The 26,465-nt window shown below is 31.0% G+C and overlaps 1 protein-coding gene across 2 annotated transcripts in view; it reads right to left on the reverse strand.

Moving 5' to 3' along the window:
* Window positions 1–23,265, reverse strand: part of LOC129916110 (headcase protein) — a 189,908-nt gene extending 166,643 nt beyond the window's left edge. For both annotated transcript variants that reach the window (XM_055995897.1, XM_055995898.1), the window contains exon 1: window positions 21,159–23,265. In XM_055995897.1, coding sequence (XP_055851872.1) covers window positions 21,159–22,543 — 1,385 coding nt within the window. In that variant the 5' untranslated portion in view covers window positions 22,544–23,265. The remainder of the gene's footprint in view (window positions 1–21,158) is intronic.
* Between the last annotated feature and the right edge of the window lie 3,200 nt (window positions 23,266–26,465).

A 26,465-nucleotide genomic window follows, 5' to 3' on the forward strand; every position in this document is an offset into this window, starting at 1 on the left:
TGGGAGAAGGGAAATAGTGTACGCTACGTGAATGTGATATCCTGTGTGCATCACACTTTGCTTGTGTTACTGATATATGTACAACGACGAAAAACTAGAGACGACACAAAAATAAACCATTAACATTAGGGACATGTTTCCTTTCCGTAGATATATAGGAGACCGGATTGAAACAACAGGAGCATTTTGCACACAACAAATCCATCCGATAAGGAAAATCATTGGTATATAGGTATAATGTTTGTTTGTAGTCATAGAGTAGATAGATATGTAGAGAATAAAGCACTGAGACTATGTTTTGAATTTTTTTCTAGAAACAACACAGTTTTGTGTTCGAAGCCAAAACCACAAAAACGTCTCCCTACTGTCTGGCTTTTTGTCTATTAATACCATAAACCATATAGAGAGAGGGAGAGGATGGGAGGGAAAAAGAGAGATAGGAGTAGGAGATACTCACTCTGTGTGATGAATTACACTCGATATTATTGTTGTTTTAGATGCACGTATGTGTACACTTAAATATTCCACTCTGCCATAGATAGATATATTTTGCCTCATAGAGATGAGAGGCAGCAGCATCCTCATCAGTAGCGTAATCATTGTCGCCAACACCATGAGCGATGTGGTGTGTCGGTCATTAATCCGTGTGTTACGACAACGACGACTATAACTACGACTATGACGATGAAACTTATGCTTACATACGAGTACGAGTATGTACGTGACAACACAACGCAACGTAGGAGTAAAATGTTTATTGATTAGGAGCGTTCCTAGTTATAAGCTTGTATATGCGTGTAGGAGCCTTTATAAATCCTTTTCATTTGATATGAGAAATAAAAACCATAAAGGGTTAGTACCTAATTGGCAATTTTACTTTGAGCTCTGTGCAACACAAGACTGGGTAATTCAGTTTTTTTTTTTTGTTTTGTTTGTAATCCAAATTGGATTAGATTAAGCAAGTTTTAAATTGCAGAGTGGGAAAATCATTTATGAGCAAAAAACTATTGAAAATTCAGGATAAACCAGCTAGAAGCAGATTACAGGAGTGCCACAGGGATCAATTCTCGGACCAATACTTTTTTTTTGTATATTTATCAATGATATGCAGTTTGATGTTCTTTTGATTCTTATGCTGATTTTATTTCGCTGATTGACCCATAATAAGGTACAAGACATTTGTTGAATTTAATAATTTAAAAATAGATTCAAAACAACTTCGTTTCTAATTAATTTTGTATGGTAACGCAGTGGACCATTAACGCAGTTGTAAATAGCTTATCGTTAATAGGATAAGCTATTAACAAATCAAAATTGTAAGCATAAAAACTCTGTACCTATAAAAATAAAAAGAATACAAATTTTGTCTACACTTATTTTAAAAATGCAGTAACTCAGTGCTTACACAATAAAAAGTCGCGCCTGTTTCTTATTTGTCTGGCTAATTCCCCCAGAACAATGGATATCTTCTATTTTTAAAGTTACAAGTCGAATTAAATTACCTTAACTTCAGTTACTTTTTATTTTTTTCACATGGTAACGCAGGTATTCGAATAAAGTTGCAAATTCATTACTTTGGCAACAATATTCAAGTACAATCCAGTTATTAGAGATATTTTGAGAAATTCTTCATTATATCATGAGACTGATGCTCAGGGAAAGCATATATTTTGTATGAAAAACAACTGCGTTACCACGATAGACCACAATGTAACCATGTAACCACAATTTTCAGATAATTCAATACAAAATTAGGTCATTTTTAGGTCATTTGGTATTTTAACCCATATCCAACAAAGAACTTCTTAGACGAACGGCTCAGGAACTCATTCACTGAGGGAAAACATAAACGTCGTTGATTCAAAGTTGAACTACTTTGATTTATGTGACTTTAAGATACGAAACCATCAAAAATTAACCTATTTTCCACGTTGATTTTAAAATGTTCATCTTCAACGCAAAATCATTCCGAATAATAGTTAAATCAATGTGGTTTTCATTAGTTTCACGTTGTTTTATGGTGGCTTTTCCCTCAGTGTTGAATCTATTATAGAAAGACTTCAGTTGCAGTGGAATTGATACACTCTAGTCTAACATTAAAACATTTAAAAAAAAAAAAAAATACCAGAAAACATATCCCTTTTTATGACATTTTTCACATGTGTCACTAGAGTTAGTTGTCTTCATTAAGATGACTCCTGATAACAAAGTCAATATAAATACATTTTCCAAGAAAACCTTTAGGCTTTATCTTTATTTAAAGTTCATTAGAAATACAAAGCTTATTAGGCAAAGCTAAATGTCACAATTTAACGTATATAGAAAAAAGTAATACCTTAATAAACCCATCATATAGCTAGACCAACCAAAAACCGCCCAATAAAATGTCAATTAAAATAACCAACTTTCCATTTCGCCCACATACATTATGTATGAAGCTTATAAAAAGGAGATTCATAATATTGATAAAAATAAAATACATATTTGTAGACTCTTCCTTAGTTTGGCTATACACCTATGCAACCGCAAATCCTTTCACAAATATTGCATAACCTTCTTCTTCCACTCCTATTGTCTGACCACACAAAATTGACTCACAAAAAAAAGATGACAACAAAAAAAGACAATAAAGTCGCCTCAAAGAAGGAGTTGGGTTGTCATGCATAGCACTCCTCTTCCAATTGAGAAGAACATATTGAAGAAAAAGAAGACACAACAAAAAAAATGGATTCATCAAAAGGCAATCCAAAAAGGAGTATACTGACCTAAATTCTGATTAACAATAAAGAAAAACGAAAAAAGCAAAAATTCGAGATGAATTTCTTAAAATAGATCATCTCCAATTCTTCTGTCTGTCCAACTCAACAGTGGGATCGAAAGATCTTTCAGTTGCTAAAAATAAATATTCAAACTGAAAAAAAGATCATGACTAAGAGTCAAAGGGACTAAAAGAAATCTTTAATTTAATTTTTTGAATTGTGATTTCGAGGTCCTTTTAAGGATTTAATCATATTTCTAGACAAATCAAGGCATTTTTTTCCTCATTTGGACGATACAGTGTCCCACTGTAGTAGATTGTCGTCGTTGGTTTGGTCATCATCTTCAGCTCACCAGAATAAGAAAACATTGATTAAATACAAAAAAAAAAATGTAGTATGTACTATGTATGAATTTATAGGTATTCAAGCAACAGACGACAAAGTAGGTACAACAATTCCTAAGAGGTAAGAAGAGAGCAACCTTAATTCTGTCAATGAAATTTATTGCTTTTAATTGAATTAAACCAGAATCAACAGTGGTGGTTTGCCTGGTGCTTGAGTACGAACCAATGTTTAATATGCACTGGCCATTTTTTTTCTGTGAAAGTGAAGGACATAAAGTCACAAAGATGATGTCAGAAATGAATGAAAACAAAAAAAAAAAAAAACTGCAACATATGTTGCAAAAGGAAAAAATTTTATTTAACTTCATTTTGCAATTTTTTTAACAAATGATTTATTAAAGAAGAGTGGCTGTTGCAATTCAGTTTGGAAACCCCCCCTTACCCCTACCCTGACAGTTTTTTATTTTATTAATTAATTCGAAAGCAAAGAGATGTCAAAAATGTGTGTTTGACAGTTTCCTCTCTTTCAATTCGAATCAACAAACAGAACTTTTATTTTTTTCGTTTTGTTTTTTTTTTTGTATTTTATTCGAAGTGCGAAAAAAGGACCATGGTGGTAATGGATGACGAAGCATGACACTGATGGAGAGTGACTCTTCTTAACCCATCCACATCGTACATAAACAAATACGAAAAAAAAAAATATAATGATGACGGATTAAATATTTACAGTTGAACGTTTATATGCATTCACAGATTGAAGAGACAAACAGACAAGTCAGACAAGCCAGATGCTTCTCATCAAAATAACAAACATCCATCCCCAAGCAAGACAGTATTAAAAAGAAGGAGTAATATGATGTAGTACCTATAGTTGGATGTCGTCTTTTCATTTTCGAGGTTATGACAATGAAGATGATGTCTGATCATATAAGTTGACATTAACAACAACAAAAGGACTTTTTTTTAATAGTCTGTGGCTCATTTTGTTAGTTAAGGATTTGTTGTTATTAAAGTTAACAGTTATGAACTTAAAGACTTGAATGCTAATGTGTGGGGTTTCAATAAATGTCAGATTCTTTCGAAAAGTCGTCATTTAAGGTAAACATTTACAACTGAAAAACATACATTCTTTAAGTTTTCGACGGTTTTAAATCCGTTTTTAATAAAATTTATGGTGTGCCACAAGGCTCAGTTTTGTCTCAAACTCTGTTTCTTTTTTTCATTAAAGTTATTATAACAGAAAACCTTTCAATTGATTTGATGATTTCAGCTTATCATACTTGTTTACAGTTTGAGTATTGAATTGCAACGAGAGAGAATAGTAAACTCGTTAAACTTGAAGCATAGTTGCATGGGGTACCAGACATCGAGTGGAGTTTAATTTTCGATAAAGTCCCTTGCAATTATTTATTAATGGTACTTTTTCCTTTTTCGAATCACCTCCTATGAAATTTTAAAATATTTTCCCAATTTCGGAGAACAATTTGGATTTCAACTAAGATTTTCCGAAAAAAATCCACTCTGATACGTTGCAAAGATTTTTCTGTCTGCTGCTTCGAGTCTTGTCTACATAAATATGCATGAGAACAAGAACGCACACTTCAAATTGTAAAAAAAAAAAAACCCCAAAGCCCAATCTCATATTCTATACCTCCCGACGACTTCAATATACCTACACTGAAAAAAGTATTTTTCTTAAAAACTATGAATCTCGTTCATAAACCAAAATTCATACATTTTTAAGAAAAATTCATTAAATTTAAGCACAAATTCTTTAAAAAAAAGTTTAGTTTTAAGAAAGATTCATAAAATTTAAGAATCAGTTTTCATAAAAATTTTTCTATGGAAAATTTTTTTATGAATTTTTTTTATGAACAAATACGAAGGTTTATGAATAAATTCATAAACTTCTAGCTCCAATTTGATAGAATATTTTGCTGAATCTTAGAATCTGGACATACTTTTATGAATGAAATTTACTATTATTTTCCATTCAGTTGTATTTTGAGTTAAAATAATTTTTAAAATTGACTTTTTTCCCTTCTAAAATGGAAAAAAATCTATTTTCACAATTACATTTGTAAGAAGTTCATAAATTTTGTGTTTTTAAGTATTTTTTCTTAAAATGAATGTATTTTTTCATTAATCAAATAACAAGGAATATTTTACCGTTATCCTGTATTCGGTATTAAGAACTTATTCTTAAAATTTAAGAATTTGTTCATACTTTTTATGTTCGAAATTCATATTTTTCCAAAATTTAAGAATTAATTCATTAAATATTATGAAAGTATACATATAATTAATGAAAAAATTCTTACGTTTTGAGTGTTTAAGTATATTTTCTTAAAGTCTATGTACTTTTTCATCAATCTAGAAAATAATAACTGTTGTTCTGAATCTATGCCTTAGAAAGATTTCTTTGAGTATTAAATTTAAAATCTGATATTCAAAGTGGAAGGTCGTTGCCGAAACAAGTTATAAAAGTTTGTGAATAAAAGACGATATTGTTTATAGTGTTAAGCATTTTAACCACGTAGACAATTTTGAAGAGTACATTGCAAAAGTGTAAAATATTGTTGGTTCCTGTTGCCTCTTTCCCATATACTCAGATAAGTATAAAAACATATAATGTTAAAAATTGCTTTCTTTTATTTATTAAATATATTTTCTTTTTTTTTTGTTATAGGTGCATATTTTAAAATTGAAAATCGTAATTTGATATTTTTGTGAAATATGGAGGCACGTACGTAATCTTCAACTTTGGACCGGCAAAGGGGGAAAAATCAACACAAAATAAAAACCATATTAAAGGCGATTCTCGACAAATCCTGTACAATTGAAATTGTCATTGCAAACTAAAGCAAAACATGGAATTTAGTAAGTGTTTCATTTTATTTTATTTCTCTAAATATTTAAATTTTGTTTTAACTTAATATTATCAAAATTTCTCATAGGTACCTAAATTTTTTATATTTTTATCTTTCCCCAACTTATTCAATTTTTTATTTTTTTTTTTTTTTTTCATATCCAGAGTCTAATGGTGCCGATTATAATAAGGTAAGAATTAGATAATTTAACCTTCTAGCTATTTCGATTTTTTAAACTAAAAACTACATATTCATTTTACTAATACAAACTTTTTTCTATCTTTCCAGATGATGCATCCATTAAAGAAGTAAAATTAAATTCATTTATAGTGAAATTTATAGTGATCAATAAAACATTTTTATAACGTTTAAACTTAATAATTTCTTTTATTTTTAAAAATAATTTTCATTTTTTTGTTTTAGATTTTGGGTTGTTTTCTTCTGCAGTTTGTTTGTTTGGAATACAATTTTTGAGGAACAAATTAAAGGTTTGGAATGGTAATGTATTATATGCATTTATATACATAACTGCATAAATTTTAATGAAAAGTGTAATATATTTTATGAAAACAATCATAAGACTTTAAGAAAAATTCATAGTTTTTATGATTTTTTTCATAAAATTTAAGCAAAATTTCATTTGAATTTTTACGAAATTTATGAAAAAAATAATCATAAAATGTAAGAAACTTTTCTTAAACTTTGTTCTTAAATTATAGAAGAAAAAAAAAGATTTAAGAAATAATTCTTAAATTGTATGAATTTTTCTTAAAATCTAAGAAACTTTTCTTAAACATGTTCAAAACTTTTCGAATTTGTTTATGAACAGAATTCTTAAAATTTAAGAACTTATTCTTAATTTTTAAGAAAGATTCATTCCCTTATGAATTTGTTCTTAAAAAGATTCTTAAATTTAATGAATTTTTACATTGGCTCATTTGCCATGAATTTTTACATTAATTTAATGTACAAATTCATTCATTTTATGTACCTTTTTGGTTCAGTGTATACAAATAATTTCCCTACATTGAAACCCTTAAAATGCAATTTTCATATATTGAATACCACAAAGTCCAGAGCCTCAAAAAAGGCTTTTCTCTCATATAAATACAATTTATCTTTTCAAGTCCAGCATCCAGCATAGCCACTTGATGTGATCCCACAACTCAATATTCATCCATATCATATCCATCCATCACCCATCGATGCATAAACCCTATATTTTGTCAGGAAAAACCTTCAAAATATGTATAAAATATTCTCTGGTGTGGTGTTCATCATCATCATCATCGTCATTGAAAAATGAAATGAAAAGAGGGCTACCACAATCACCATAGCCCTTGACTTTTATAGCTTAACCATGAACCGCATTCAATTCAACACAAAATCTGTATGTGTGTGTTTATAGAAGATAGTAGAGATAGTATCTATAAGCTAAGAATTATTATTTCAAATTCAAATAATAAAAAAAAAAGAACAAAAATATAAACTCAATTCAATTGACTATTTTTTTTTTTTGTATTTAATCTGTTGGTTATAGTGTTATTTCTACAGGAACTCCACAAAAGCCTGAACTTATACGTAGGTCTTTTTACATACCAATATTCATTATATCCCGGGTGCAAGTTGCAAGCAATATGCACTTTAGAGTGCATCATATTATACACATTCAAACACCATTTCAGACCCCCACGAATAAATTGTATGTACATATATAGTTCGGCTCGTAAAGCCTCCCTTATGCCAAATAACCCATGTACTTTTCCATATATAAAGGCTTATATACCATGTACACAATGGAGCCTTTCATAAAGGAAGAATCATAAAGCAAGCAATGAGTGACGTAGAGTGTGGGAGAAGTGCACCCGAGTTGGGGAGCTAAACGAGTGAGTGGGCTGTGTACAAATGGCAAATATCAGCAAAACATGGTTGCCAAATGTGGATGATTTAGTGAAGTTTTTTTTTTCTGTCTTAAAAATTGTGGTACCTATCTGACTTTCCTTTTTTTTTCAAGGCCTTGGAATAAAAACCTTAGCAAGATTGTTAAAATTGAATAGTTCCAATTAAAAAGCCTTACATAGCTGTTTAAGTGATATAAACAAGAGTGTCATAATAGAGTAAGTTCAGGTAATATGGACCACCTTTCTTTATAACACTTTTGTTGAAAGATCTCGTTGCTCTAATCATTCGTTGAAAAAAATAAAAACATTCCGGATTAACCATTCGTTTTGCCTGATCTTAAAGAAATAAATTAGTTCGGGTAATATGGACCACTGACTTTTTTACTTTTATTGCAAAATTGGACTGTTTTTTTATCGTTCAAAGAGTTACTTCCAGAAAAAATATTCCTTTTGACTAATTTCGATGAAAAAGAAGTAGTGGACCACCATTGCTTCTTGTAGTATTTTTTAAAATATAACATTCATTGGAAGACCTAGCTGCTGTAAGCAATCGTTGAGAAGAATCTTCCTCAATTACCCAACCGTTTTTCTTGATTTCAAAGAAATAAATGAGTTCGGGTAATGTTGACCACCTTTTTTCTAGTACTTCCTTTTAAAATAATACTTTTATATTGGAAAAGTCAGCTGTTGGAATCATTCATTTAAAAGATACCGATTAAATTTCCTATCCGATTCAAAAGAAAATAATTTTGTTTGTGTAATATGGACCACCGTTTGTTACTTTTTATTGAAAAAGTGAACTGTTTTTATATTCGTTGACAAACATAAATATTCAGGAGCGACACCTGTAACCTCATCCTGAATAGTAAGACCATAATCCAATATCCATCCAAATTTTAGGCTCAAACGTTAGAGGTTCAGGTGTCCATATTACCCGCCTAATATTACATTAGCCAAATTTCTTTCACCTGAGGTTAGGAGTGACAATTGTAACCTCAACTCAAGGAGTTATACCATTTCCATTCTCATTTAAGGCTTAAATGTAAAAGGGCCATGGGGCCATATTACCCGCCTACTCCATATTAGCCGTACTTCCTCCACTCGACGTCAGGAGTAAAAATGTAACCTCATTTTGAGGAGTTTGAGGATCATTTCCAATCCAAAATTATCTAAAGAAATCTAGAACATTCCATACATTTTAAAATGTTGAAAATGTTTTGCATGATGCTGGCAACCATAGTTGATAGTATAATCTTAGTAATCTCACAATGTGCAGCAATAAAATATGCAATTTTCTGCAGTGACCGTATTCGAGGCCTTTTGTTATACCAAAAAGCTGTCTGTATAAATGTATGCCTATGAATGTGTATGTGTAAAAGGGAATAAAGAAGGGGTTTAATGAGACTATATAGTAGATTGAAGGGCTGTGAAGGTATAGTTAGATATATTTTCTCCCTAAAAGTGGCAACCAGACACATAGGGTGCAGCAAACAAACGCACGTTTTAAGCCCAAATATGTATATGAATGTGGAGGATTTGTGTCTGTGTTTGTATACCTACAGAACAGAGTATTTAATGTCTGCAATTTCAATAGTCAAGTTCAGCCAACCAAGGAGGGAGGAATTGAGGCACGATATATAATGGATATGGAATGGATCCCCCTCCCCCAATTTTCGCCTATCCCGGTTTTATGGCTTTGGTAAATTTTAATGGATTGCAATACACATACAGAGAGAACGGAAAGTGAGGAAGAGTTAAAGCAGAGGAGAATATTCTCATAATGGGCTCCATGCAAACACATACACAGTCTCATGGATATGGATTCGGAAAAATAGTCTACAAGAGAGAAAAGAGGAAATGACTTTGTTTTATACTTTTTTTTTTTTTGTTTTATTTTATTTTTTTTTTTTGTATTCCAACGTTGACATTGATTACATAAAGTCCCAAGGGATGAGGCTGAGAGCTTCAGAGAGCTAGAGCTTGATTCAGTTTAGTTTCAGGAAAAAAAAAAAATGAAAAAGGAGTGGAAAAGAATTTGAACAAACTAAAAAAACTGTAGGCGGCTTATGGGCTACATGTTTGCTATACGAATTGTACTCTGCGTTGTACAACGCCAGAGAATAGAAGGCAGAAGAGCAGGATGAGGAGGCATAGAGAAAAATATAGCAGCCAGGAATATAGCAACAGAGCAAATCCAAAGAATTATAGGATTCAATGTTATTGTGTTAATGTTTGTGGAACGTCTGCGATCTTGGGTATGGGGGCTATAGTATAGCCGAGTTTATATATTTTTTTTTATTTCTGTTTCGTTTACTTTTTTTTTATTGTTGGGCTGGAATATCCCTGCTTTATATCATTTAACACAGAGGAAAAACTCTCTTACAAAAAAAAATATAGCCAGACTGGTTTTCTAGGCTAACTGGATGGACTTAGAGGGATAGGATAATGCGGTGGAGGCTGGTGCAGATTTTAAATGGATTATTCACGACTTGCATAAAACTTATGGGTCTACAATACCTACATATCTGCTGTATGTGGGAGGAAGGTTGATATAGTTGGAAGAAAAAAAAAAATAAAAGAAAAAAGGGACGTGTGTATCTGCAGAAGCATCGCGAGTTGTACAAATTTGTTTCATTTTTTTTTTTTTTTTGTGAAAAAATTTTCATGTAGGTAACTTATTTGATGTTTAAACTTTATTTTGATTACTTTTTTTTAGCGGTTGTTTTTGTGCAACAATGTTATGGTCTTTAAAAGTAAACTGGATTACTTTTTTTTCTCTTTATTTGTCTGAAAAGTTTCAAAAGTCTGTTTTTTATACGTTTCATTTGGTCGTTGCATTCTTGATTGTAAAAATTGTGGTTGAAAATGAAAAAGACTTTCGGAATGTTTGAGTCTTTTCTCCACACGAATGATTCGAAAACAAAATTTTATGTCCGTATTTTCAAAACAAAAAAAAAAAAAAACAATCTTTACCACTTTTCCATTAACGACGTACTGCTTTTATGATCCTTTTCTTCAAATGCATTGAAATCCTGATAAATTATGATTGAAAAAATGAAGAGAGAAAAGAATCTTTAAATCGCTTTGAAGTCCAGTCGAATACAAGCCCGATTCAATGGTGTGCCTCAGAGTTCCGTCTTGTTTTCCAATCTCTTCCTCATATTAACCAAACATTCTTTCTAAACCGTTTATTGGTTAGCATCTAGCTCTTCTCAATCACATAGACGACTATCAACGATACTTAAAAATAAATGGTTTAATATAGTAAGTAATCCCTCAATCTTCTTAAGTTCTATTTCTGAGTTACCAAATGGTTTTTTCCCTAAACTACTTTACTTTCTCATTCCGAACAGAATTATTTTCAAAAAAATACCCTGAACCAGGTATCGAAGGTAATCTCTTAGATCCTAAGCCTTCAAGGGCTTATAACATTCAAGAACAAAAATTTTGGGCTCCCAGACCAAATCTTAAGGAAAAATGTATGCCTAGAATTTTCCTTACAATGTAAATGGATATCATTAAGAAAATGCATTTAAAGACCTCGCTGTGAAAAATAATTTCCAATTTGTAGTTGCCATAATCTCCACCGCAACTTCAAATGTTTGACTTCCTCACTTTTTTCAATTTTGATAGCGACATCCAGAAGTCTCTAGAACTGTAAATTTTTGTTAAACTTAAATATTCTCCACTAACATCTTAAAGTAAAATAAAAAATCAATGCAAGGAAAAAAAAACCATTGTCGCCATTTACAGAATTTTTAACTCGCAAGCAAACATGATTGTGCATTGACCTCAATTGTCTTATTTTTACTGTAGTTGGAGTCATATACAACACAGCCGTATAAACTGTAGTATCGAGTAATGAACTCACCATTTTCATTACAAATTGCAAAACAAAACGTCACTCTGATCACTTCCTCACTCTTAAATCATTGCAATTTAACCCTCGCGTCTTTCCGTTTTTTTTATTTTTCCATTAAACTTAATATTTTTCCTCAACCCACACACTCTACCTACTTTTTTGTATAGTTTTTCTGTATTGTTTCAAATCCAATCTCTTTGTGGAAGAGACGACCAAATGCGTTTACTTGTTGCCTGTATAAGGAGTTAGGAAATTACTCCTGCCTGCTTGGCTTAAAGTTGAAAGTAGGTTTTCAACTATATACGAAAGTGTATGCCTACTCCAATCTACACTAACTAAGTCTAAAATGAAAATGAACCTACGCGAATTTTCATTTCTTCCTGTCAAAATAAAGTAATACACAAGCGTAGGAGTAACATTTTGGATTATAAAAATAAAAAGATTTTCATTTTATATTTTTTATGAAACAAAAAAGGAAATGATATTTATACATATATAAATTTGTGTGCAGAGGATGTAGAGTAGATGGATGGTAGTTTTGTATGTCAGATTATTTAAAGTTCAATTCAATCTTCCCTGCCTGCTTGCCAGAAGTTGAAAAAAGACAAGAGTGCGAAAAATGAGGAAAAGTCATCTCGTATGTACACATTCTTCTTATTTCTTCCTTCTTTATTCATTGTCTCTGGGATTTAAGAAGTGATTCTTTCCAGTGTCAGACTTTTTTTTGAGACAAGTTAGACAATTGCCTATGGACTTTTGTATCTTCAGTTTTTCAGGGCTGGACTTAAAAAAAAAAATAATTAATTTACGTTACGACTTTTGATTAATCTTTGGACCTAGATGAAGTTTCCCCATCCTTTGACACACCCTAATGTGCTACTAACATTCTTCCTTTCATTTATCCTCCTTCCACCCAGCACGCTTTTGAGTGACTTACTGACTTATTATGAACAGCACCTTAAGGCATTCGGTACAATCCATTGTGGACTTGGGTAGGACATATGGAGCTGATAGTCCACTCATCGAGCATATTTATTTCCACCCATACTTGGTGGAAGATTAAAAGCCTTATCACACAAAGAGCGTTATTAACACCACTCCATTTGAGATTTTTCTATTTTTTAGATGGATATTCTTCTATTTGAAAGGAAGCTATTTGATTGAGGGCAGGCCTCTAGATTACCAAAACGGTCCCTGAGTTCCTTTTTTTGTACCCAAGAGAGAAAGGAGTGAAATCAAAATGCGAGGAAAATTAATCGAAATAATTAATTAAGAAAAAAAAAAAAAAAAACAAACGAGTAAAACCAAAATAATAAAATTGCAATAAGAGTAATGCGAAGGCGGCATTAAACAGAGCACCGCAAAATGGTTATCACTTGGTTGGAATCTGCTCGATGAAGATCATCATCACGATCCACGATTTGTGTGTTTTGGAATATTTTTTTTTTTTTTCTTATTTGTATTCTTTTGGTGCTGGTCGTTCTTCATTCTTTTGAGACAGTACAGAAAAGAAGTTTAAATAATAAAAAAAATGCCCTTTATTCTGTCAAAAGATTGCATTTTCATTATTAAACAAGAAAAAGAAGAGAAAAAGAAACTCCCACTCTTACTTCTTCAAGGAGAGACCAACAGCCACAGTACACAGTACTGTGACCAACAGCAGTGTGTTCCAAAAAAAAACTTAAACACAAAAAGCCCTTTAAAAAAAAAAATATAGGGTGAAAGAAGCTGCTGGCTATTGCTTGGTTTGCTGCATTGAGAGGAGATGAAGAAGAAAGCGAAAAAAGAACTCCAAACCAATTACCGGCCAAAAAACCGACAAAAAAAGAAGGAGACTATATATACATTCATTTGTATATACATAATATATAGGTTTGTGTACCCACTTCTTTTTGTATATAATGCTTTTCTGCAATCTGTTTTTTTTTTTTTTCTTAATTTCTTTTCAAGCACCAGAAAAAAAAAAGAGGAGGCTTGTTGTATTGCTCTTGAAGAGGCAACACAACGACGACAACCAACGAAACGTTGAGAAATTGCATTTTCACTTATTATAATATGCATTCGACTGACTCGACGTTGCTTGTTGGAGCCATATGTTTGCATGCTGTTTTGTCATTTTTTATTAATCGGCAAAAACAACAACAACAAAATAAGGATGTAAAAGTTTGCACCTACAAGAGTGAACACAATAAAATATAAAATAAAGAAAGAAAGAAAAAAAGGGCTAGGTGAGTGTGAAAAATTGCCAACTCCTTCGTAATATTTATTCAGGATCTTGAGTTAATCAAAAGATATGTTATTCATGTAGGACTGTAGGTGGTTCATTGTTATACCTATAGTGTGGGTACATAAATAACGTTATGTGTGTAATCATACTGGATCCCTTTAATCCTCATTATTTATTTTGATACCTTCAAAAATGCATGCGTTTTTTTAAGTTTTTTAAAATATATTTTTGAAGTAGTTTGTAATATGACCTCAATCTTTGGCGTTTTTTCTACAAATTAAGACTTTGTAACGGGAACAGAACAAAAAAAGTTTTGTCATGTAATTTGATAATTTTGAAACCTGAACTGAATATCCATCAAGAATACGAGGACTTATCACTTTATGTTCGAAAAAATGATAGAAAATGCAATAAATCCCACAAAAATTGTCATCGACTTGCTGGAAAAAAGTGTTTCAAAAAATAGTAGGTCCCTCTCTCTCTCTATGCTATTACATTCTACGAGCAATTTGCAGACAAAAATTTCATTTCGAGTTTTGAGGCTTTTCGACTTAAGATACAGTTTCCGTATTGAAGAGGTGTTCTTCAATACTGGCTTAGTCTTTGTGTAGACTTATCTTATTCTTCTGGCATATTTTTCGAAGGAAAACAGCTTTTGTTTAGCCTAACCTCCACACTTTCCAAGTTCGTGGAAACTTTAGCAAATTGTCAGATTATGAATTTCTTCACAAACGAAAAATTTTAAACGAGCGTCAGTCAGAGGATGTCCTCCGGGATATCTGATAGTTTATCTCTCCAAAAAAAAAATGGTACCGACGAAAATGGTTTCGGCGAAATGCTCATCAGTTCAACTTGGAGCCTAACTTCGAACGTACGGTAAAATATAGAGATTCGGAGAATACTTTAAAAAACTCGATATTTCCAAACCATTAGAATTTAAACGCATTCAAAAACAATGTTCATCGGTTTCTCCTTTCGAATCCTTTCTTAATTTGTCTTCCTTTGTACAAAAAAAAGTTCCTACGAACAGTATTGAAATCATGCCCTCAAAACTCCGAAATTTAATTCAAGTTCAAGAATTTAGATGAAATAAAGAAAAAAAAAAATCAAAGACAATAATAAAATTCAGTTTTAAACGTTAAATGAGCAAAATAATTTAAGAGCGGCTCTAGACTTTTGGAGATTTTCATTTGCTTGAAGTTTTCGAACTGAATGAAGATTAATTGCATTTTGTTACAGAATTTAACATTTAAATAAAATGCAAGCAAATTCAGAATTAAATTCAGATAAAAGAAAAAATCTGCTCTTCAGATTTAAGGGTGACATTATTTTGCAATCAAATCAAGTCAAAAACTCAAATATTTGCATCATTTGAAATTTTGCATCCATTGGAAATCTTTTTTCTGCTGTATTTGTGCATTCATGAGTCATAAAAACATCACCCACCACAACAACACAACCTCTACCAACAATCTCTCTAACTCTGAATTATCGATTTATATATTTTATACCATAACCCACCCCACTTGCGCAACCCTTGTCCCTTTTTTACACAACAAAAAAAAAATCGCAAATCTTCTCAGTCTGTAATTTCCCTGCGCTCTCTCTCGTTTTCATTCAAAACAACTTCTACTACTTCCATATTGTTAAGAAATTCTCATTGCCAAGTGTACTTTGAAATAAAAATTCACAAAACGAAAGCAAAAAATTATCTCTCTCTTGCAAATAAAATGCATTTTATAGTTTTGTTTGTTTCCCCCTTTGAATATAGTAAAAGATAACCCTCATGTCATCATCATCCTCCTTCCTTCTACAATAATAAAACCCCGTTTCATTACTTCTATATTTTTAATGCCATAAAAACAAATTGATACAATGTTGTTATATTATTTGATTTTCTAAAAATAATATTTTATACAAATCAAAATACGAAATACAACCACAAAGAACCACGAGCCTTTTAATCAGTGAAATAGAAAAATATTGGGGTGGGGTCTTATTTAACCTTGGCATTGGCAAGCGCTTGCTGCTGCTAAAGTGCTTTCCATACTTGACGTTTGGTCTCTCTCAAAGCAAACAGATTTGTTAAAATTAAATTCGAAAAATTAAAATTATTAATCAAAATTTATTATTTTTAGAGATAATAATTTTTGGGGGTGTGCTGTCGCAAATCAAAGAGAGAGAGAGAGAGAAAGAGGCAAATTGATAATTAAGAATTTCTATACCTACCTACAATTTTGTATTAACTGCGATAAGTTGAGGGTGAGATGGTAAAAGGGGTTGCACATTTTTGTCAGTGTGACGTGTTTTTTTGTTTTTACTTTATTGGGGTAGCACAAAAAATATGAGTGCGAGCGTAAATTTATTGATAAAATCTGTAATCGGGTGTTTTGGGTCGAGAGCTTTTTTTTGCTCTCCGGGAGCTATCTCTACCCTAACAACTTTTCTCTCTTCAATTTTTGTTTGTGTTTCTGGTTTGCTTTTTGGGTAGGCATAGGCAGAGCAGACAAATTGAATGGGGAAGTACACAAAAAAAGTAGGTATAATTCAAAATATAATACAGGAAATTTCCTACGTCACAAGTGTTGTGTTTGTGTACACAAATTTGACCTTGAAAAGCCGGCAACAAGACGAAAAAACACCAAAAAGCTTGAGAGAAATATAATGTAGACTTGATTTTAGGCTCAATATTATCCCTAAACGATGTTCCCTCTCAAAAAGAAGAAAAAAGAACGAAAAGACACCGGAAAGGAGGGTGGTGGAAAGGAAGACAAGAATATGGGTAGACATTTGGCAATTTGAAGGTTATACCTAGTTACGAGAGACAGCCACTCTCTACTCAAATGTAAACCTTGACCTTTTTAATAAAAATGTGTTTGTTTTTTTTTTTTTTACTTAGAAATGAAAACAGACATTAAAATGGATTTATGTCTTTATTGGGCCTTATTTAGAGAGGAGAGTCGTTTAAAATTTTTTATTTTGTTTTCTTTTTATTTATTCTTTGCATATGTCTTGTGTCGATATGAACGATGATGATGATGATTTTGAAGAAGAAAAAGAGAAAAAATTGTAGATTTTTAGCGATGATTTATTATAAATTTAAACTTTTTGGCAAATTGAAGCAGCGATAAAAATTGTTTTATTGCTGCGTTAAGTTTGAAATAATTCTTCCAATGAGCCAAATGAAGAAACAAAAAATAAAAAAAGTTTATTTTTAAATTAATTCAATGACGATAATACATAATTTACTTGATTTCTTTTTTTTATTTAATCTTAACCTATTTTTTTTGAGAGAATTTAATTGCACGGGGCAAAAATAACGTAATTTATACCAAAAGTGATAAGCCTTATCCTGGTAATAATAAATGGGGCTCGTGTATACTGGAGTTTATTTTGGCATATTTTTTTTTGTGAGATAACATTTTAATGCAAAAAACATATGATGATAAAGTGAAATTTTTTATTTATAACAGAAAATTTGTTTTTAAAATATAAACTGAGGGGTATGTTAGTGATGCTGAGATATTTCATACAAAATTATTTGCTTCATAGAAATGGTGCAAAAGAAGGAATATTAATATAATTTGTTGGTCTCAAATATGAAACGATCATTTTATATATTTATAAGGGATAACAAACTTGCTACAAAAAAAGTAATAAATTAAGGTTTGTACTTTTTCTGTATGAAATAGCATTGTACCTAGAACCTAGGGCTTAGGACATTTACGTTATGATATGAGTTTATTCAAAATTTCTCTAATGAAAATTACAAGGGTTTTGGCACTTTAAACGACCTATATTTTATTCAGTTCGACCAACAAGCCTTTCGAAATGATTACCTTTGATTGTATAATTATTTAGTTTAAGAATCAGCTGGGAATCAGCCTGTAGACCCCAAAAGTTCGAAAATTGCTAAATAAAGTAGAATTTATTTAATTATAACTACTAATTTGACATTAGAATATTTATTTTTTTTTTACGGAGATCATTTTATAAATATTTTTTTAATACTTGCGCCTTTTTGCATCCAAAAATGCAATTTCACAAAGTTTTAAAGGATATGTTTAGAAAAAAGTGCTATTAAAATTGATTTGTAACCAGATTTATGAAATGCGTTTCTGGTTTAAATAACTTAGGATACTTTGTTTTTTTTTGGAAAATGCATCAAACTTTAAATGCCTAGCATTTTTAAGTTTTCATATAAGTTAAAATTATCAAAAAAGAAGGAGCGGCCATTTGTAAAGGATTTTAATTTTAGTATGTATTTTATAAAAAAACTTTCTGCTCACTAGTGAAAACCTGGACTTAACTTAATTTCGAAGTTATTCAAATAAGCCCTGGGGTCGAACTACGGCATACGTTCGTTAACGTTTTGACTATTGCTCTTTCTATTTAATAAGAAAAAAATGATAGAGACATAAAGCGTCAATACGTTAACGTACGTATGCCGTAGTTCGACCCCTTATTTTTCAATACAAAAAAAAAATAGATATTCCTAGGAATAAAAATAATTGTTAACAAATAACCGCTGGAAGGATACGTCGGTAAATTAATGAGATTGTTATTCATTAGAATAATTATTCGGTCAAACTATCAATTTGTTTCATATCTTACTATTTTGCACTCACTCAGCAAATTCAAAATTAATCAAATCAAAGCAATACATTTGAAAAAAAAAAAATTAAATTCATGTTCATATTTTTTTTTTTTTTCATACAGTTTTCAATTTTCAAACTTTATTTTTGTAAATAGTTTTTGTTCTTCGAAGTTAAATAAAATATTTTAAGTTTCCATTTTATAATTTCTTGATTTTCAATTGGCATTAAAATTTCAGTAAGCTTTTTTTAGTTGGATTTTTGGCTACTACATAGGTATATAAGCTAAGAAAAAATTATTCAGAAATACAAAATCCACAAGTTGATGAGAAAGAATTGAAATTTCTCAAACACCTCTAATAAGCGTTAAAAAATCTTAAAATTCAGAACACTGTTGGTAGGTATGTACATCGATTCCTACATAAGTAGCTATCATTTCTTGGTAGAATCCTGCCAAACTTTGTAAGTTTCTCGGCTTTGGTTTTTAAACTCGATTTGGTAGGGATTTTGGGTCAAAATCTTCTTAAAATAAATTTATGTGTAGGTATTTTTAATTGCAAAAAAAAAAATAATTTTATAAATTATTTTTAATGACTTTTGATGACCAATAAGCGATTTAAAGTTTTTAGATTCCTAAGCGAATTCACTCGAACGGGGATAAGAACTTAAAATACCTAGGTACATAGCAAATTCCTAGATTTAGAGCCGATTTTTCAATCTTCTAATAAACAGTCAGTTCGCTGTTCGACGAATAGCGATATTTTCTTCAAAACAGCTTTGACAATTGACACAATATAATACATAGTTGTTTTATTATTAAATATTTTAATAAGGAATAAGTTGAAAAATTGATTTTTTCTCTATCTGGGGAATAAGTACTAACTGGATGTTAAACTGACTGTTGAAAAATTGGCTCTTAGCGATTTAAAAACATTTTAAATGGAACGATTTTTAAACAAAAAGTAAGCAAAAAACTGTCATTAGCACACTCAGTCACTAAATCGAAAACGTAGCTTTAAACGCGTTGTTTTCATTTAAATTAATTTTATTTATTCACTACGGATTGCAAAATCTTTTTTAAAACGTAGGTATTCTGTGTGCTAAATAATGAAAAATTAAAATTGTACCATTGGTCATTGGATACGAAAATGGTATTCTTAAATTAAATTTTGCTTTGATACCTAAATGTTGGAGAAACTTTTTTAAGAGCTAAACTTTAGCTAAATCAGCATACGAGGCTTTAAAAGATATAAAATAGTGCGTGTTTTAAAGTACTAACTACCTACCTACAATGGCAACTTTTTGAAAAATATAAAAAAAGCAATAAGGTACCAGCGTACAAAAACTGTTTTTGAAACCAAAATCTACATCACTTTTGTGAGTTTTGGACGTTTAGTTTTAACAAAAAAAAATTGTCCTTGTATTTGGCACTTAAACGAAAATTTAAAACTGAAATATTTGAACTAAGCAATAAAAATTGTAGTTTTGTTTAAAAAAAAAAAAAAAATGATTCAAAAATCACTAAAAAACGCACTGTACTTTTGTTTCTATTCCTTAAAATTTTTGAGACACTTTTATCTTTTTTACGTACCTACAAAGCACAGTACACATAAAAAGGTAATATATTCCGAACTGACATTGGTCGCCAAATTGTCAAAACATGACAATTTGGCGACCAATGTCAGCTACCGAATTCTTAATTGCTTCAAATTACCGACGAAAAACGCACAAAAACCGAAAAACCACGCACACCACTAATTTTTCAAAAATTATCGACCATTTTCCGCGAAGAAACACGAAGAAATTGTTTTTATTTCAATTTATAATTTTTTCAAATGACATTTTATAAATTAAAACAAAAACAAATTTCCTGTTTACTGCGATTGAAATATAAAAATTAAAGGCCGACCTGACAGATTGGTGCCTATTTTTGACAAACAAATTTTGACAACGTTCGGAATATATTACCTTATTATGTGTACTGTGCCTACAAAGGTATATAATTGATTGAATTTTTAGTTTCGTTTTTTGAATTCTCAGGACAAGTTACCAAGTACAAAAGCTACAAGAAATCGAAAAAGGTATAAAAAAATAAATTAATTTTTCCTCGTACAAAATATTGAATAAACATCTTTGATTTCTTAAAGTTCAACAAATCAAAAACTACCAGTAGATAATTCGAGGTTCCAAAAAGTTTATTATAAATATTTAAAAATCTTTTAAAAATAAAAAAAATACCTTAATTCAATTTACACATTGTTCTTTGAATTTATAATTTTTGTTTCTTCTTTTATTTAAAGCTTTGAGAAAATAAATAATAAACAATTAAACCATTTTTGAACACCCACTTTTGGTACATTTTATATTAACACGAAATTTTCGTTTTGAAAAAAAAAAAAAATTAATTTTGTACAAAAATCCTTTCACAATTATTATTTAAAACTCAAAATTTGTCAGCTACTTTTTGTTCCTTTTTTACCATTTAACATTCCATTTAAATATTTAATTTTTATATCTTATAAGAATTATATTCCTTACCCAATTAGTTACCCAATTAGACCAACTTACAACAATAAGAAAAAAAAATTCCAACTTACCGAACTCGCTCCGAATAAAGTTCCACTTCCTTATTTTTTTGTTGTTGAACAATTTGTTGTTGTTCCATCGGTGTCAATTGTTTTAATTTACTTCCTGGTGCTAAATTACCATTTGTAATCATAATGTTATTATTGTTGTTGGTGTTATTATTAATACCGTTAATACCATTATTACCGATATTATTATTATTTAAAACAATATTAGAATTTCCATTATTTAAATTGTTATTAGTATTGACAATGTTGTTACAATTATTATTGGAGTTCATATTATTCTGATGAATATGAACTGGTGAAACACTCGATTCACTTGATGCCGAAACTGGTGGCGATGTTGTTCCACTGCTCGATGATAAACTTCCCGTACGAGCTCTCAAATCAATAGATCCTCCTCCATTATTGGTATTATTAGACGAATTATTATTCATCAATCCATTACCAATAACACCAACACCAACATTTCCACCACCATTTGACGACTGATGATGTTGTTGTTGTTGTTGTTGTGGATGATGATTATTCGATGAATTTTGGGTATTTGGATGATAATTACCCGGATTAATCGTAGTCAATGATAACGATGGTTTCTGATTACGATTACGTTTCTTTTTCTTCTTTGTCGATTCCTCATCCGAACCACCATTACGATTATTATTCAAATAAACACCATTATGTGAAGCTTTTGTCGGTGTGGGAGGTTGCCAATCTAAATCTTTACGAATATGTCCTCGACCACATTTACATCCACAAGCTTTATAAACTAAATCATAACCCTTTTTAGTCCAGAGATTTTGTAATCTCTGCCTATCTGACCATGATCTAGCTCTACCAATTGATTTGAGTGTTATCAAAACAGTTTGTTCCCATGATTCAAAACATTCACGATGCATATATTGTCCAACTGAACAATTTTCATTATTGCATAATACACGTATGCAATCGCTTAAATTCTCCATGGAAATAAGTCCATAATCGGGAGATGATGAACTCATTTTAAAACAATCCCCAGTTGGGACACAACATCGAATATAAGTTGTTTCACGTGTCGGCGACATCATTAATGATGACGATGACGATGATGAAGTTATAGACGATTCAGATGAGACAGGTGATGCAAATATTTTGCTTGTCTCAATTGTTAAGTGGTGATTATCTTGATCAACACTAACTGCAATTCCACCACCTCCACCACTAATAACAGTCAATCCAAGTAGATTGTGTACATCAACAACTGATCCAGTTGTAGTTGTTGTTGATGATGCAGATGATGATGATGATGATGATGATGATGAGGATTGGGGTGGTGGGGTGTTTAAGGTCGCTGAGGATGATGACGATGATGACGTCGTATGATGATTGCTTAAATTGTTCCTTCGCGGCGCCATAAGGAGCAGCGGATGATATGCCGTTAAGGTAGCTATTTTGAGTTAGTTTTTTATTCAAACCGTTATAATTTGCAACAAAAAAAAATGAATTTTTCTCTTCTTTTTTCTTTTGCTTATTTAATGCAAATATAGGTATTTTATATGTGTGTGTGTGTAAATATAGTATAAGATTTTTTTGTTCTCACTCTCACTCAAGTTTTCACATCAACTCTTCTTCTTCTTCTCTTTTTTTAACTATGACAAGGACGAGTGCACTTATCTTCATCTGTCATCAACATAACGGGACAAGTTATGATTTTTACCGTTATGTGTCAGTTTATTACTCTTTTTTTTTGGTGTATAAAAATGAACAAATATTTTTTATTTTTGCTAATTTTTTTTTTTATTTTGAGTAAAAAAAAAATATATATTTCCTGAGGTAAAGTGTTGTTCGCTCACTTCTTTTTATTCTCTTCTTTTACAAAAATCAATCCAAAATCGTTCACTTCTACGCGCGTTTTTTTTTTTGTTTTGTTTTTTCTTTAAACTTTTGTTTATTTATGTACATTTTTTTGTATGTTTAAAAATTTTAAACATTTTTTACGGTAATTTCTACAAAAAAAAAAATTCTAAGTGGGGACAAGGTACGTATAAAAAAATTGTTTTCAAATTTTTTTTTGTATAAAAAAATTTTTTATTTTTCTCTTTAATTTTTACAGGGAAGAGGAAGATAATACCGTTAAATTTTTTATAGTAACAAACATTTCATTTTTATTTATATGTATATAAAAAAAAATTATCATCTTTCATTTACACTCTCACGGGTATAAAAATTTTGGTTGTATTTTTTTGCACTCAATCAAAATTGCAATTTTAGCAAAAAAAAAATTGAGAGGGTGGTGGTGGTAAGAGAAAAAGGTTATGGTGAAGAGAAGAGGAAATTTGTAACAAAATTTCTTATAAACAGAAAAAAAAATTTTTTTTGTATTTTTTCTCTCTAACGGATTTTATGTTTTTAATAAATTTACTCTAAAAAAATAAACCGATGGAGTTTTTTTTTTTGCTTTTTTTTCGGAATTTGTTTTTTTTTTTTTGTTGTTTTTGTATTTTTTTTTTATAAGTGTGTTTCTGGAACGAACTGATCTATCGGAAAGCGAAAATGAAACTGAAATTTCACTCGAGCAATGATAATCAATGGAGGCGCACACAAAACAGAAAACACCACCGCCGACATTGAGCAGAGCAGCGCTAGCAAAAATATATACAAGAAAAAACTATACGATATGAACGTCGGTCGACGGATGACGGCGAAGAAGGCGAATGCACAGCTAAAGCATGGTTGGTTTCACAGTTTTTTTTTTTTTTGTGGGATTTTGGTGGTGGCGGCGAGACGAGAAAATGAACTGTCGTTGTCGGTGTTTTGTAGGAACGATGTCGTGCGCCCCGTTTTGTAGAAAATACGGATGAATCAGGGAATGAAAAAAAAAAAAAAAACACCACCATCATTTTACTAAATAACAGCAGAATAGCACAAGGAGATGGAGCGAAATGTGGGGCGAATTCGTTTTTGATGCATAAATTTGTACGAGTGGAAGAGAGATGCAGTTATTCTGTTAACTCAAATTCACATCATTCTCAATTTTCTTTCTTCGTCTTTTTACTCATTCCTGTTGCTGGGTTGTTGCAATGTAAGTGTGTTCTTGAAAATTCCCGTTGCAGAGCAGAATTATTGTAGAAGAAAGAAAAGAAAACCCTTGATGAATTTACACACACATAGATAGAAATCTTTAGTGAATTTAAATTTTGTGAGAGACGAAAAACGAGATAAGATGAAAATGATGAAGATGAGAAGCAGAGATACCCAAAGGAGATGGGAAACTTTCGTACGTTTTACCCCCCAAAACCCATTTTTTTATTTCGTGTTGTTGTAATCTCTTTTGTATTCGTGAATAAATGTGAAAAACACACATAGTGTAGCCACGGTGTTTTTCCGCACACCTAAGCAAAAATGTCAATTTTTCACGCATACTTCGCCAAAAATGTATATTTTTTCACGCATACTTATCCAAAAATGTCTAAAGCAGCTTGTAGGCAAACCGCGTATGACGTCAGAAGTTTCTCATCTCTTTTGGGTATCTCTGATGAGAAGAGAAGTTTTTTTTTTTTGTTTTTTCTGTTGGGTGGGGTGGTGAAAATTGTGTTGTAGGAAAATGCACCTCAATGTATTGTATATTTGTATTTGTATGCTGTTTTCTCAGTATGAGTGTAAAGTGTGCGTAAACTTGAAATTGAAAATGAAACTTTTTTTTTCGCACACACACATTTGTTTTCTCTTTTTCGCCCAAGGCTTTTACGCAAAATATAAAACGCAAGGGCACAAAATTGTTGCGTTGATTCATTTTATTTGAGCTTTGGGTGGATAAGCTTGTGTGTGTTGGTGTGTAAAGTGTGTAGTATTTTTGTGTTGACGCACTCTGCAAAACGGTTTGTTTTTTTTTTGCTTTTGCGATTTCTGTTTTCCCTCGTATAATGGTTTTCTCGTATAAGTCTGGTTGATGTTATGTGTTCTGTTGTATATCGATATCAAGTTCTGCAAAAGCAGGGGAGTTATGTGTGTAGTTTTTTGCACCTTGGATTTTTGTACTCCCACAAGATTTTGTTTTAACTTTGAAGGGGAATTCATTGATGTATCGTAGAAATGTGGTGTTGAAGTTTTTTTTTGCTCGTAAAAATATTTTAATGTGAGAAACGTGATAAATATTGAAGTGCAGAAGAGTGCGTAAGTACCAAATTGGAGTTGCCGTTGTAGGTATAATTATTTTCATTGAAGAAAAATGTAAACTTAATTTTATAGTTCACACATAAATCTCCAGATAATTAGGCATGCAAATGCAAAAATATACGAAAACACAGATATCTGCATGTATGAATATTGGTTAAGAATTATTTAAAACACATTATTAAGTTCACATTGTACTTTTTGAATCAAATTAAAAGCCAACGTTAACGGTGTAGGTCCACTTTTTAAAATTGTTGTGACCTTAGCCCTGTTGTTACCTATTTAACCCTATTATACCTACAACAGCTTTTCTTTTACAAAAAGTCCAGTAATTTTAGGTTTTATCTGCGGAAAAATTCCTACTGGGCTCGATTTTGGTATAGACCTTCGTTACGGCGTTGTTATGAAGATGTGAAAAATCAACATTGATATCGTGTCCACGTTAAAAGTTATAGAGGTCAAAAGGTCACGAAAATTAGTAGCTAAGTAATTTAGTTAGTTAGTTAGTTAGTAACATTGACCTACTATATATGGACTGCTAGTCGTTTGACTTTTCCATACAAAAATTGAAAAAAAAATGATTCCACATCTTTCTAGCTCTACTAGCGGTATAACCTTAGACGGCGAAAAGAGGAAACTTTTAGTGAATGACATCTGTCGTTAAAAGCATTGACTTAATATATATGGACTGCTAGAAGCATATTCAGGTTTCACTTGTTTCTTCGCGATACTAGCGCCCTAAAAAAAAGCAGAGAATAAGTGCAACATTTTTGACGAAGTGCGAAAGGAACAAATATAGAAAAACAGAGAAAGCACTACCTTTTCCAGAGATCAGAAATAAATCTCAACCTTTTGAAAGGTTACTTAATAACTCTTATTTGTCGCCATTTTCAATAAACGTCATAAAATAACCTTTATTTTTAAAAAAAGAAAAATTTCGGTCAAGGTCTGAGAGAAACCTTTATTTTGTATTTTTTTTATGTTTCGGTCAACCAGTGAGATTTTTCGCTGAGAGAAAAAAAATAAATCTCATCTGCAAATGTATCAATTCCTAGAGACATGGGAGTGGTGCCATATGAAAGCTTATATTCTCAGCTACCCGATAGTGGTACATATAATCGGGTTTTTGGATTTTTTTTCAAAATCCCAAGAAAATCGCGTTAG

The sequence above is a fragment of the Episyrphus balteatus genome, chromosome 3 (genome assembly GCF_945859705.1).
Source record: "Episyrphus balteatus chromosome 3, idEpiBalt1.1, whole genome shotgun sequence".
In the NCBI taxonomy this organism is placed as follows: domain Eukaryota; kingdom Metazoa; phylum Arthropoda; class Insecta; order Diptera; family Syrphidae; genus Episyrphus; species Episyrphus balteatus.